The sequence below is a fragment of the Beta vulgaris genome, chromosome 5 (assembly GCF_026745355.1).
Source record: "Beta vulgaris subsp. vulgaris cultivar EL10 chromosome 5, EL10.2, whole genome shotgun sequence".
NCBI classification, from domain to species: Eukaryota; Viridiplantae; Streptophyta; class Magnoliopsida; order Caryophyllales; family Amaranthaceae; genus Beta; species Beta vulgaris.
The window spans coordinates 9,518,052-9,533,014 of record NC_079206.1 but is presented as its reverse complement, the minus strand read 5'-3'; the positions used below and the strand labels follow the sequence as shown (position 1 = coordinate 9,533,014).

The 14,963-nt window shown below is 36.4% G+C and overlaps 1 protein-coding gene across 1 annotated transcript; it reads right to left on the bottom strand.

The window, feature by feature from the left end:
• Positions 1-544: 544 nt before the first annotated feature.
• On the bottom strand, positions 545-1,687 carry LOC130591332 (uncharacterized). Its single transcript, XM_057394607.1, has one exon. It carries the CDS (start codon positions 1,685-1,687, stop codon positions 545-547), a length of 1,143 nt encoding a protein of 380 aa, XP_057250590.1.
• Positions 1,688-14,963: the final 13,276 nt, after the last annotated feature.

The following is a 14,963-nucleotide window of genomic DNA, read 5'->3' as shown; positions in this document are numbered from 1 at the left end:
ATGCGGTGGAAATAGGTTTAGGAGTTTTGGAGGGTTTGTTTGAGTCGAAAGTTGAAGTGGGATTTGAGGGGGTAAGGCAGGATTCGGAAGGGTTGAAAGAGGTTGACCTATGGAATTCTTCAGGGTTTTCTGAGAAGATGGGAGAGGAATTGGAGGGCGAAGAGCCTGCAGCTGATTTTGGGATACAGGTGGGGGCAGTTGAGACACAGGGAGGGACTGAGACACCGGGGGAGGAGTTTTTTCGCTGGTGGTTTTCATGAAGCTGTAGGTTAGAAGTTTCAAGGGAGAGAGATTTCTGAGAAGATTTGGGACTGAGATTTTGCATGCAAATAACCTTGTTTAAAGAGGAGAAAATCATCGAAGAGTTAGGTGGAAGAGGATCTGCCAAGTGTCCAACATCAACCGGAGGAACAATGGAATTTGAAGAGGCATCTGGAGTGATAGCTGACCTTAGCAAGGTATTAGAAGCCTCGATATTACCGTAATCAGCTTCGATTTGCGAGTCCGAGATATGGCTATCCCCACCCTTTGAGTTCAAGATTCGCTAGTAATTACTTGTAGAAGGAGCATTGGAATTCATATGGTTGTATTTTGGTTTTCGGCTCCCTGACGGCAATGAAGAGGAGTAATTAATGGGTGCTTTGCCTTTATTAAATCTTGATTGATGAGCCAAACTTGAGTTAACCGTTTTCTTTTTATGAAGCACTGTAGTCCAAGGCCCATAACTATCTGATAAGTTATCACTACACCCTTTATCAATTAAGCCATTAGACGCCACAATATCTTTTCCAACTGTGAGAATTGATTCGGCATGTTGAATGCCATGTGTCACGTTCCCAGATGACACTTGCTTATCATTCTTGCCATCTGTATCTGCACCATTCTGGACCTCCGCAGCTCCACCTAGCTCCATTTTGTTTCCTTCCTTCCATTCAGAACATTGAGACTTCTGGTGACCAATACGACCACACTGGAAACATAACAAATGCAAATTTTCATACAACACCGTCTGCCAACAGTTTCCAACCCAAACTTTAGTTAAGATTGGAATATCTAGATTCACTTCAACAAAAACTCGCGCATATCGGGCTCTTGATAAGTTATTTGTTGCATAGTCTACTCGAATTGGCTTCCCCACTTTGCTAGCAATCAAATAAAGAGCCTCTTTATCATAATATTCCACTGGCAACTCTGGGAAATGAACCCATACCGCTAACTTATCAAAATGATTTTCCGTTGGTCTATAATTTGGTTGCCAACGGTTTATCATAAGGTAATGATCTAGAATATACCACGGCCCACCAAACAAAGCTTTCTCATAATCATCTTGAAGGCTAAAACGATATAAGTAAACTCCTTTCCCCAAATCAATAACCTCCACTGCACCTTTTGGTTTCCACAAGGAACGAATCTTCCGAGTCATAAATGATGGTCGGATAAAAATTCCCAGACATTTACCCATTAAGGTCAAACTCCAAGGTTTGCGAAGTTGTTGTATTTTATCCCTAGAAAATAATACAACATTATCTCCTTTAGGCACCTCAATTTCAGGATCCTCCCAATCCATAGAGTTCAAGTAAATTGCTTTTGCTTGTTGAAACCAATGGGTTGAATTAGCTACTATTTCCTTGAAGGATCCTTTCATTACTGTTGAAAATGCATCTGAACCATTTTGAATCCCTTCCATATCATGAGCTTGAGCCGCATCAAATTCATCTGGAGGAACTGGCTTTGGTAGACTCCAGAATCCATGGACAAACAAGAGAGAAACTCCAGAATCTAACTCCCAGAGCCCTTAGATCATAAATCCAAGGTTTCCCTCTGGTGATTAAATTCTAGAGAGGATACACTTTTTTTGACATTTTAGCATGTAACACTGCAAAAATATGCATTCCAATCTCATACTTCATTCTGTCCACATTCTTGCTTATACTTGGGATACAATGCTTCCAAAGAGCTTCATTCTCGCTTCTCTAAATATTATGAATTACAACGGCCACACCAGCTCACCAGGCATTCTTCTAAAACTTAGACTTTTTGGAGCTCCTAATCCATCTGAATATATGTTGGTTTTTGAAGGATTTTATATCAGAAAGTATCTTATAAATGATATTTTTTCTGAAAAAATACCTTATAAAAATTTATTGTGAAAAGATAACTTTTAACATATTTTTTGTTGCAAAAGAGTATCTTTTTCTAGATTCTAAAAGTTGACCATAAACTCCGGCATTGACTAGGTCACGTAGTTGTCATGTGATCATTTAATCTCAAAAAAATCCCAAAAATTCCCCCCCCCCCCAAATAATCCCCCCCAAATTCTCCCCAAGTTCCAATCTTTCTTCTCTTTTCTTCTTCTTCCTATTCTCCAATTCAATTCTCTTTAGTTTTGTTTTCCCACTACTTTGTTTGCTTTTGTGCTTAACCCTATTTGAACAAAGAAAGTGTTTTGTTACAACTACGCATATAGCAAAAGACAAAACAAGAGAAAAATAAACTAATTTTGGACTTACTCCTATATTGGTTCGAAGTTAGACATGAAAATGCACATTGGCTCGATAATGGAAATGGATTGGCATAGACTTGGATTAGACTTGGACTGAGATTGACATAGACTAGGGTTCACATAAAGATGCAATTGGGTCTAGATTTTGACATGAGCTAGACTTATATGGGCCTAAGGTCGATACTAATGCTAGCGAATGTATTGACTCGAAATGCACATGGGCCTAAATGAATGCGAGATGGACTCTAATGCATATGGGCCTAGAATGAATGCAAATGGATTGAATGGAGTTATTTAGATTATATGAAGGTATTTGGACTAGGCTTAGAATTTTTCGAAATTGGTTTTTGAAAGAAACCCCTTGTTTTTATCATTTGCTAGAAAAAAGATGATGGATTAATTTTGAAATTATTTTTTTTGTCGGTGTCTTGTATGATGATTTTTAGTAAAAGCTTTTTGAAAAAGGTGGAATAGAAGAGGGCGTAGCATTGATCTTGAAAAATATAAGTTTTAAAAATTGACTGAATATGGTAAGGTAAAATTGATAGGGAAGATTAGTTGAACAACATGGAGGAGGTAGGCATGCATGACACTCCTAACTCTACCATGACCATTTCTCATTAGATGCATTTTTTTAGGATAGACTCGACCTTGCATGAAAAGACCAATTTTTATTGTTTAAATTAGGTGAGACCCCTACAATGACCAAGACAGACCGAACATAGGATCGACTACCACGACGAATAAATCAAAGAAAAGCATGTGATGCACAGACTGTGTGCCGCGCAACACTGCTATGTGTGGTGCACAGTCGTGCATCTGGTGCGGGAGTGGTGCGTTAGGTACAACTTAATGTGCTTGGCGCACTACTCCCCCTACATGTTTTTCGGGGATTTAGGCGAAGCTTTGGTCGATTGATGATTTTGTTTAGACGGGATTTTTAGGAATGAAGCACAATAATGACAATTTGACAGGATCATAATAGGCAAAAATTGCAATCACATGCAAATATCATATAACATGGATGTAAAAGTTCCAACCTAAACTCCAGTTCTATGTTTGAAACTATTGAGCAAGTTTAGGTTCATTTTGAAAGGGTCCATGACAAAGAGATTGATCCCCCGCTTCGTACCCCTGCTTTAAGAGGTGGCCACATGTAGGACGCACTCCAGTTCTCAAGTCAAGAACAATAGAATAATATGATTGGGTAGGTTTGCTTATGACTAAGATCCAACGCTATCACTCATGAAGGTTTTTTGGAAGGACAAAGCACAAACCCCCCGGGGGTGACCTCACACATGGAACATGAGCTAATGACGCAAGGTAGATTGTCCTTATGGTGGCTGAACAATAGTCATAGATATGCAAAAACTTTAATGTCATTCTAAGGCATAAAAAGAGTATTAATCGTATTTTTCGAGTTTCACCCACTCATTTTAAAAAATAATTTTTTAAAATCCTCCCCCAGTGAAGTCACCAAATTGTAGGGGTGTTTTTATTTCACCTATATGGGATGATCGCATATTTGAATCTGACTACCCCACTATAAGGGGGCGTTTGGTTAGGGGGTGTTAAGAAAGGGTAAGGGAAAGACCATTAATGAAACCCTTTTATTTTGTTTGTTTCACCACTTTAATGAAACCCTTTACCTATTTTTCCTATTATATTGCCCCCAAAGTCCTCTAAGTTGATTAGGAAACTTGGCAATCAAATAAAATTCAATGAATTTAGAAGTGGACTCAGCTTTTCAGTGATTGGCCTATTTGCTCTTATGCGCTTGTCTCGAAATTTCTTGTTCTTCCACTGTGCTCTCCTGAGATTGTGGTCGAGGGTGGGGTGTTCAGTTGAAAAGGGATTCAGCTTATGGAGAAAGGGTTTCCACATGTTGACATGAAGGAAAGATGAAGAATTTTTTTGCCTTTTTCATTCCTCTGTCTTGTCTTATTAATGTGTAGTAAATTGCATTTATTTAGATGATGAAGTTAAGGAAGAGAACTATATAAACTTGTGAATTATATTACATGAAATAGGCAAATGATATGGTGTTGTTTATGTTCTTTTCTACAGCAAATGGCTCATATTGGTCTTTCGTTGAGAAGGAGGAGAGATTTGGACTTTATTCGATTCGTCATTATTTTAATTAATTGTGTTATATTGCTACATTTAATATGGTACATAATTAGGAAAAGCATACATGATTCTCAACATCTAACATTAGATAAACGAACTAGAAGAAAGAGGAGAATGTATAAATTGAATAGAATGATTAAGGAAAGTGACACTTTGTGTATAAACTTTCTTCGAATTAATAGGAGAACATTTGGTGCACTTCTTGAAATGGTTAGAGATGTAGGGGGTTTAAGTGGTACAAAAAATATGTGTTTGGAAGAGATTTTTGTCAGATTCTTATATATTATAGCTCACCATAAAAAGAATAGAATGATAGGTGCACATTTTTATAGAAGTGGTGAAACTGTTAGTAGACAATTTAATGCTTGTTTAAGGGGAATCTTGAAATTGCATGATGTGTTGCTTAAGAAACCTACACCAATACCAGAGGATTGCAATGATGATAGGTGGAAGTATTTCAGGTACAATAAACAAACTCTTGTTACTTAAGCATAGTAGACATATCACACTTGATCTAAAATGGTATTTTCTTTTATTCTAGAATTGTTTAGGTGCACTTGATGGTAAAATGATCAGTGTAACTGTACCTTCCGAGGATCGGTCTAGATATCGTACAAGGAAAGGTAACCTTGCTATGAATGTATTGGGAGTGTGCTCACCTGAGATAGAGTTTATATATGTCCCACCTGGTTGGGAGGGATCAGCACATGATGGTCGTATTCTTCGAGATGCTATATCTAGACCTAGTTTGAAAGTGCCAAAAGGTAATTTACTTAATAAATTTTTTTAATTAAGTTTAGCTTAACTTACACGAGTGAGTGTAATAAGAAATGTTGTTTTTTAATGTCTTATGGTTGTTATTACTTATGTGATGGTGGCTATACTAATGGAGAGGGATTCCTTGCACCATATAGAGGGCATCTTTATCATCTTAGAGAGTGGAATAATGGTCCTCACCAACCTCAAAATTTTGAGGAATATTTCAACAAAAAGCATATGCACAAGCTAGAAATGTAATTGAACGATGCTTCAGCTAACTCAAGGGAAGATGGGCAATTCTTAGAAGTCCTTCTTGGTTTAGTTTACTAACATATGGTCGTATTGTGCTTGCATGTGCTTTGTTACATAACTTGGTAAAGAAATACACCTCATTTGATGATGATGAGTTATATGAAGAAATCAAGAGTGATGGTGATGATAGTGATGGTGATGAAGAAGAGGAGGAGGTAGAGTACATAACCTCCATTAATGTATCGGACCCTTGGACAAATTGGAGAAATTCATTGGCTCAAAGCATGTTCAACGATTGGAGAGCTAGACACCGAAGGATATTGTTTATGTTTTTCTTTGATATTTGAAACATTTAGTGTGAACTTGTTTTAGTTTGTATCATTTAGGCTACTTGTCATGTTTAAATTAACCTTTGCTTTAGTTTGTATGAATTGAATTTACTCTTGTATTTCTTTTAGAATCTTGGATGGTATTGATTTTCTTTGATAATGATGAGTTAGCATTTTTGTTTTGTATTATGTTGTTTCAATTATGTAGCATGATAGATGAAAGTATTGCTAGTGGAGGTGGAAGAGGGAAAAACAAACGCTTTTGGACTCCGGAAGAAGATAAAGCTCTTGTAGCTGCTTTGTCTCACTTAGCTTCTGATCCCCATTGGAAATGTGATAATGGCTTTAGGAATGGTTACATGACTCGCTTGGAAGAGGTCATTGGCAAGGCTATTCTTGGATGTGGTTTAAATGCTTTACCACACATTGATTCTAGGCTCAAAAAACTTGTGACCAAGTTCAGAGCTATTGTTCAAATGCTAAACACAAGTGGGTTCAAGTAAGATGATAAGAGACACATGAATTTTGTGGAGAGGCCAGTCTATGATGAGTACTGCAAGGTATGAACCTAAAATTTGATAACTTATATAGAATTTTTTTTTCATATAAATAATTTATTGCAACTTCATTTGTTAACTTATTAGATTCATCCAAACTGCAGAAACTTGTATGGAGATGTTTTTTCCTCATTTAAATGCAATGATGGAGATTTATGGCAAGGATTATGCCACTGGGAAACCGACTGAGGGTTTTGTTGATGCTATTGGAAATATGGAGAAATCTGCTCCTATGCAAGTTATGGTTGATTCAAGTGATGATGATGATAATGATGATGATACTATTACTAGTGGTAATGGAACTCAAACGATTGAATCTGCCCCTCCATCAAAGAAAGTGAAAAGAGAAAACACTTCTAAGCGAAGTAGGAAAGACAGTGAAAGTGTGCTGGTTCTGAATTAGCTAGCTTGCAATCTTTTATGAAAGACATGAATTTCATCTCTCCACCATGGCTAATGTGATGTCCCGTGCGGATGAACGTGACAACAAGTAGCTGAAAAGAGTGAAAAAGTGCTAGATGAACTACTCTCTTTGGAAGGTGTAAGTCCCCAACAAGCTTTGGAAGTAGCTCAAATCTTAACTGCACAACCACACAAGTTGTTGATGTTTTTCAAGTGTCCAGATGCTTTAAAAGGCATATTTGTCAAAGGTCTTCTTGGTGGAAATGATGGCAATGCATGAGTTTATGGAAGACTACTAGTAATTGCATTGTAGTTTTTGAAAACTTTGTTATGGTTGTTTGTAGGCCAATGTTATTTGTTTTGGACAAGTATTTTGTGGTGTTTTTAGCATGGCTAAGAAATGTTATTTTGAGCTGGAATGTATTTGAAATACATTAAAACTTTGTTATGTTTATTTGTAGACATGTTTTGTGTTTTAGACAAGTGTTTTGTTGTGGTTTTAGTTGGTATTAACATTGCTAAAAAATGGTATTTTGAACTTTTCGTGAAATGAAGCAGCAATGTAAACAAATTTGATCATAAGCAAATTTCAAAATGGTATTTTGTTCAAATAGTATTTTGAACTTTATATTGTAAAACAGGTTGAATGAATACAATCATAAGTCAAAACAACTATAATCTAATAAACTGGCTGATTCCCTTTCTTAAAAAACCAAACAGTCACAAAGGGAATCAAGGAGCGAGTATATCATTCCCTTTCAGGGTTGGAACCAAACAGACAGGCAAAATCAAGGTCATTCCTTTTCTTTCTCCTTGTAACCCTTTCTGGATTCCTTTCCCTTACCCCTGCGCGAACCAAACGCCCCCTAAAGGTTTTTGTATTCAAAATATTTTAAAGTCGCCAACAAGTCTTTAAAGGAAGACTCATAAACCTTATCGGATATGGGAAACCGTAGGGACAAATTAGGGACTTATCCAGTGTAGATTTTCCCATCTAGACTCCATAGGTAGTCAAAATGAACCAAAAATTGAGTTCGGGGGTAAGGGTACAATCATAGTCAAGAACCATTTTGCCCATTGTTGGCCTCTACTAGATGTCGATTCATGTCAAGTTTTATGCAAAATAATAACCACAAAATATTTTTATACACCCTAAAAATATTTAGTCTACATTAAACACATAAAAGACTATTTTTTAGTGATATGTTATTATGCAATCAATTTATAGGGGACCTAGCAGGTTGTACAAATTAATCTGATTAATATTACAACAGTTCTATAAGTCTTGTTTCGCAATAATAACATGTGGGTGATAAAGATCATACATAGGACAAATTAGGAATATTATATATAAGAATAATAAAAGGGTTATAATTTACAAATAATCGCGATTATCAATTATAGATCTACATCATGACAAAAACTATTAGTAACTTAAAGACAATAAATATAATTGATTATTCAAGGATTTTCCGGATTATACCTATGCAGTTTAGATCGAAAAGCGTAAAGACTTTCAGGCGCAGCAATCGTGGAACTAGGAACTGGAAATTGATTTGATGTATTGAAAGTGTTTAAGTATTTGGAAATTCGTAATAGGATTCGTAAGTATTCGTAAGTATTTTGTACTCGTAAAAAATAACCAAAAAACGAGTTTGATTCGGGAAATTAGCCTGTATTTATAGGCAGACAAAACTGCGATGCACGCGCCTATTACATCAGGCGCAGTCCGACGTGGCAGGCGCAAGGCCACGCGTCAGGTGCAGATTAGCGCGTCTGACGAGGTTTGCACAATCAGGTTTGAACATGTGTAAACTCGTTTTTAAAAGATAGAAAAGTAACTCGCGTCTCACATAAGACTTGCGTCAGAAGCAGGATTCTGTATGAGTCACAAGTCGACGTATCAGGCGCTCATTGCCGCGTTGGACGCATTCTGGCCAATGCGCTGGACTCACGTGGCACGTTGAGCGCAGCCGCCGCGTCCCACGCATTTTCTAGCATATTCAATTTTTGATTCAATGCGTGCTTTGAATATGTTATTTTATCCGTGAATTTTACTGGATGCAGAATCTGATTTATGTTCAAAGTATTCCTTAATCCTTAAAGATAATAAAAGCATTTATGAAAATATTTATTAAAATAATAAATATCTAATTAGGCTTTTAAAATGGACTTAAAACGTTTTACGGGTTTAATTTACAAATAATCATCATGGACGATAATTAATTGGGTTTTAGAATATTATTTCAAAACACAACATAGCCTAGTTATTCGAATTGATCTTCCCTTGGGTTTGACGATTTATGACCGCGGTATGTTTTAGATTAGATCCATAAATAGGGAGAAACGATTATGTGTCTGTAGTGTGGCTAACAACCCTCGCCTGCAACAACTTCAATTTTCATAATTTCTTGTAAGCAATCTCGATCCATCTATGTCTGTTCATGAATATTACACTCGTTTAATGGGGCTTTATTATGATGATTTTAGCCGCCAAAAACCACTTCACACTTTATATATGCTGCATATCTTTCCCTTGTATATGTAGTGGGAGTTAGTTTCCTGATTTAGGTTGTATATACAATGTTTAGAGCAATATAACTCAACAAACAAAACACTTCAACCTAATTCTTAGCATGGCTAGGCCATAGGTGGGACCGTTAATTTACTTCAACATGTGAGAAGAAGTGTTGAAGCTATGGTGTATAGCGCACAACACATCTGAATGTCCCGCATTGATAAAAGAGGAGTGATGAGTTCACCTTATAATACAAAGAGATTATTCCCCTTATTGCCACATGGTTTATTTATGGTGCAACCTCCATCGTCTTGTCAAGTGGATTGTCTCTCCTTATGAGGAGCACGACCCAGGCCCATATTCAACATAGATGCTTCATTTAACTTATCTTTGAGAGCTTTAAAAGCTCCTTGAGCGGCTTGTCACGTACGGACTCTTCCCTAGTCGCTATAAGTGGCCTACTTACTTCACAGTCCCGTCGGAAGGCAAGTCAAGGCACCCGAGTACTGGGCTTGGCTAGCTTGGCTAAGCTAAGTGTGCTACGAAATTGGCTAAGTATGGAAAAGATGGCTAAGCAAAGTATGTAAGCAAGAGAGAGTTTAAGACACAGCTCATAGATTGCTTGAGAGAAATTACAAGTGTTAAATAATGTGTACAAATGAATGAGGATGCATATTTATAGGCCTCCATCCCTCCTTTTCCTAAATTCTAGAATATTCCGCACCTCCTAGGAAGATCCTTGGCCCTTCTTCATTCTCTACAGGGTTCAAAACCTTTCTTCAACATAGGTGACAACGAGCAGGGCAGGGATGGAAGAGATCAAACACGGGAATAAGAAGTCACTCTTGTGACCTTTTTTCTCATTTTGAAGGGGGCGGGGGATAAAGAAAGTGGACAAAAGAGACTCGCATTTCCCAGTCGAAAAGAGGGGTTCCTTTTTCGTCTCGAATTTTTCATTGAATAAATAAGGGAAAAGAATCATATTTAAAACCCTCCTAACCCAAGCCCTTCCTTCGTACAGCCGTGTATTGTAAGTGATCCGACAATTGGAGGGTTCTACATACATGCTGTCCTAGAACAAACTAGACACATTACAACACATATTTACAGCAATGAAAACACTAGATACATTCTAGAAGTACCCTAGCGTAGAAACTCACCTCTAAGACCTTGCTAGGCTCTTCTAGAAGCTTCTGATGCACCACCGAGAATGTCCGTGCACCATCGCCTGTTTTTGGGCCTCAAATGAAAAATTTGGCTCAACCATTATCTTCATTGGCCCAAAATATGGTGGACCCCCAAATTTGAGCCTATTTGGAGCTCGTTTGGCCCACCAGACGCCTTGTGGCGTTTTTAGCCTTCGTCGGGCCAGCACAAGGCACCCTATCCCACTGTCGCTTCCCAGCGATGCTGTGGGGCATGGAATGCCATCCGTGACAGGCTGGTGTCCAAGTAAAGGACCCTTTATTCTTTACGCACTTAGACTTATTTAAAGGAGCTAAGTCAAAATGATAGTAAAAAAGTTTGGCATTGGTTCTGGTCTTCTGGGGGAAGACCTAGCCAGTAACACAAAAATGGGGGTTCCTACCTTTCTGGCCGAAAAGGTTGTACATAACTAGCCAATCCCCATTAATTCTTATATGGTCGGGGTACCGTGTTGATCAGTATAATGGTTTAATCGAACAAAATGCATGAAACACTGATTAATAACCGAGTGATGACGCGCAACTTAAGAGTAGCAAGAGTTCTACAACAAAATGGAAGAGTGGAATGGAAGCACAGGCACCTAATTGCAAGAGCATGTTCATGCAAGGCTAGTTACATTCGAGAGTGTGAGCGTCCAACTTCATCTAATTCTTGCCTTAATTGTACTACTTCTATCGTTTAGAGTCTCTTCCAAAACAAATTAAGGTTACGGAAACATCAAATTTACAAAGGATCTAATTCGACACACAAATCTCATCAAGCTTTTCACAGGGAATACCACTTCCTTCAAAACTCTTGCAGCCTGTTTTACCATTTCACCTGCTGTCATCTGCAGTTATGACTGAACCTGTGACAATTAATAATAATCATTCACATCTTACCGGCTTCAAAATTGACATATCCTGGCAACTGGCAAGTGGCAACATGGGCATTAACTTTAGCCTTTACATTGCACTGAATACCAACTAATAATAAGGTGATTCATAAAGTATTTCTCTCCTTTACATATACTTTGCCCAATTTAAAGGAAATGAAATCGGAGCTCGGTACACAGTAACCAGTGGCGGAGCCAGGATTTTCAATCAGGGGTAGCATAATATAACTAATAAAAAACGGTTCATAATACTAGAACATAATTCACATTAACCTACACTTATAACCCTGTTAAAAATACGATACTATATTATTATATGGTTCATAATACTATATTCTTTAGACTTACATTATGTGAGAGTTCTTCCCTTAAAAATTCTATGTACCCTACTTCCGACCCTTTTAAAGCCGAAGAATTTTCTCTCTCTGATAATGTAAGTCTGAAGAACTAAAATAAGAAACTAATGAAAAATTTAACGTTGATTTAAGATAGGGGTACAAATGTACAATATACAATAAAAATAATTCAAAGCTACATTTTGAGAAGAAAAAAAATATTCAAAATATTGCACAGAAAATGGATTAATACATGGGTATTTTCTAAAAAAAGAAATTCAAGAAGTTTCTCTTTGTAATATGTGATTTATAAAAAGTTGAACCTTTTTATTCGAAATTTACGAGAGTGTGATTTTTTTATAATATAATGAAAAGCAACTATAACTAGAATAAAGTTTGTTGTAATATGAAGTATTATATTTTTCACATTGACAAGTGTAAGTGTGGAAGATGGAAAAGATTAGGGCATAAAGAAAATTAAAGAAAAAGAAAAAAAAAAGAAATAAAAGAAAAAGAAAAAAAAGAAAATGAACTAAAGTAGGTAGTTAAACAACAAAATGTTACCACAAGTATTCGAACCTAAGACCTCCGTGTCTCAAAATAATGATGTTACCACTGCGCCAAGTGAATACATCATTAATATATTACTAGCGATTTGTATATATATTTGTTACTTAATAGATCCGCCCCTGACAGTAACACACAAACAATGAAATATGTACTACGCTTCTTTGGTTTTATAATAATACGATGATCATTATCCTTAAAATAAAAGATGTTAAAGGTCAAAGTTGCACAAAGAGTATAAGTCAGAGTGCGTTGCAATATCTTTAAAAGGAGGGAGGTATATCAGTCATATCAGTCATATGTCCATAAAAACATGTCTGATCCAAATGTAGCTATCATTTGGTTAACAGAATAAGATAACAACTTCCTCCAATACGTGCAAAATAAAACTTTTGTGTGTTACATACTCAAATATTTGATGGTACTCTTATTGAAAAGAAGAGCTGCAAACCTAAATCATGTTATGTTGAAGCAAATTTCTTCATGTTCTTTCTAATTGATCTTTGCGATTTAATCTGGACAACACAAGATGAGAAATGCATATTTACCAATTCTCTAATCAAATAAATTCTGAGATAATCTATATCACCAACATACAGACCAAGTGAATGAGTGATGATGAAAGGATAACATAGTGGCTAGTCGGCGAGGCAGGCTATTCGGAAAATTGTTCTCCATTGAACATCCACTTGGTATAGGCTCCTCACCTACTTCCCACTCTTGTTTGATCAAGAACAATTTATCCATTTTTGTAACATATAGTTATATATATCACACGTTAAAGTTAGTTCAAGAAAAGACTTTAATTTATCAAAAAAAATCGAGGAAACACACCTCTAAACTTGCAGTCGCATAAAACCATGTAACAGTAATTAATATATGCAAATCAATTATTTTTGTTGGAGTTGTAACAAAATTGAGGAACTTTAGAGATCTATCTATTTTCAATTGTTGAAACCCTAAGAAGCACAGAAAAGTAAAACATAGATAGAAGTATATGGAGAGGGATAGATTGAAAGATGAAAGGAGCAGAAAACAATAAGCTTAGGAAAAAAATTACTATGAAGCCCATGCCAAAAATAAAGGACTTAAAAAAGGATCAAAGAATCAAACCAACTATAAATGGCAAAAAAAGAGTTAACACTTAACAGCAACTGCATGTGTATAAAACTGACAATGCTCAGATTTGCTTCCTTTTTTTATTAAATTCAACTTTTTCATTTCTTCCAAGGAAAATGATAGAGCAATCATGAAATAAAAAAACTGGCTTGCTAGATCAGAGCTTCTTTTTTTTTCCTATGCAACACGCTATACAAGTTGTAGCTAAGAATTAGTGAACTACTAAGGCTGTAATGGGTTACTTTTAATGCATACATGAGGTTATTGACAAGCACATATTGGATTTTCAATAATGTTATAATGTATATATGAGATTATTAATGCTGCACCATCATTTTAGCATGCGATAAATCATACGGAAGCCAAACTGTTACAAAAATCGTTTGATTGGTTCATCTGTTAATAATCTGAGTAGATAAATTTTGAAAGAGCATAAATATCAAACTAATAAAAGTAGTATTATACAAAAAAGAACAATTGCAACATTGCTATACAATAATACAAAGGATCAATCGACGAACTTACCTTGTAATATATATAGATGAATTCTTGAACCAGAGAAAAAGGGCATCAGTAGCTAACAGTTGGGGGGAATGAAGCCTGGTCCGACATCACAAATTATGTATAATCTTATTCCATTTAAGATTAATAACGCCATAAAATGACGATTAATTGGTGTCGTCGAGCCAAACAACATTCCCCTCAACATAAATTCATCATCATCTCCCTCAAATCTCCACTGATTCCATATCTTCTGTATTTGGGAATCCTTGTTTTAATTGATAGAAAGAATTAATTAAGGGAAGAACAGGAACAAATTAAAGGGAGGCGTTCAAAAAGTGGTAAGGGACTAATAGAAGAGGAAGAAAGTGTAGAGAAAAGACAAAAATATTGTGACACTATGGTATAAGGTCCAGTCCACATAGTGTCTAAGGCAGAAGGGTGTGCTCTTCCACTACCTCTGCATCTCTGCACAATGATCAGTGACAGTAAATCATTATTGGTAGTTGTACCCTATGATTACTGTGGTCCCGTTATTTTGTTTGCTTATGTAATTAAGTGTCACTCTGTGAATGGCTGTAATTCTCAGCTAGGTTTATGTCTTGTAGCCTATAAAAGGCATGAGTCTAAGGTTGTAAGGGACACAAGAAAAATGAATGAAAAGATCTGATCATTTAGTGCAATACATTGAGAAAACCAGTAGCTTAAGCTATGTTTTCATGGTATCAGAGCCAGGTTACGAAATACTTTGCACTATTTCCTGGAGAATCAGTATAACAATATAAACCACAAAAGTACCACCTCTCAGTAAAATAGCTAGAAAGAAGAAAAAAGATATGACCACCATAGAGGTGACCAGTCCTCTATACCTTCATCCCTCTGATGGAACAAATTTCATCATTGCTGAGAAG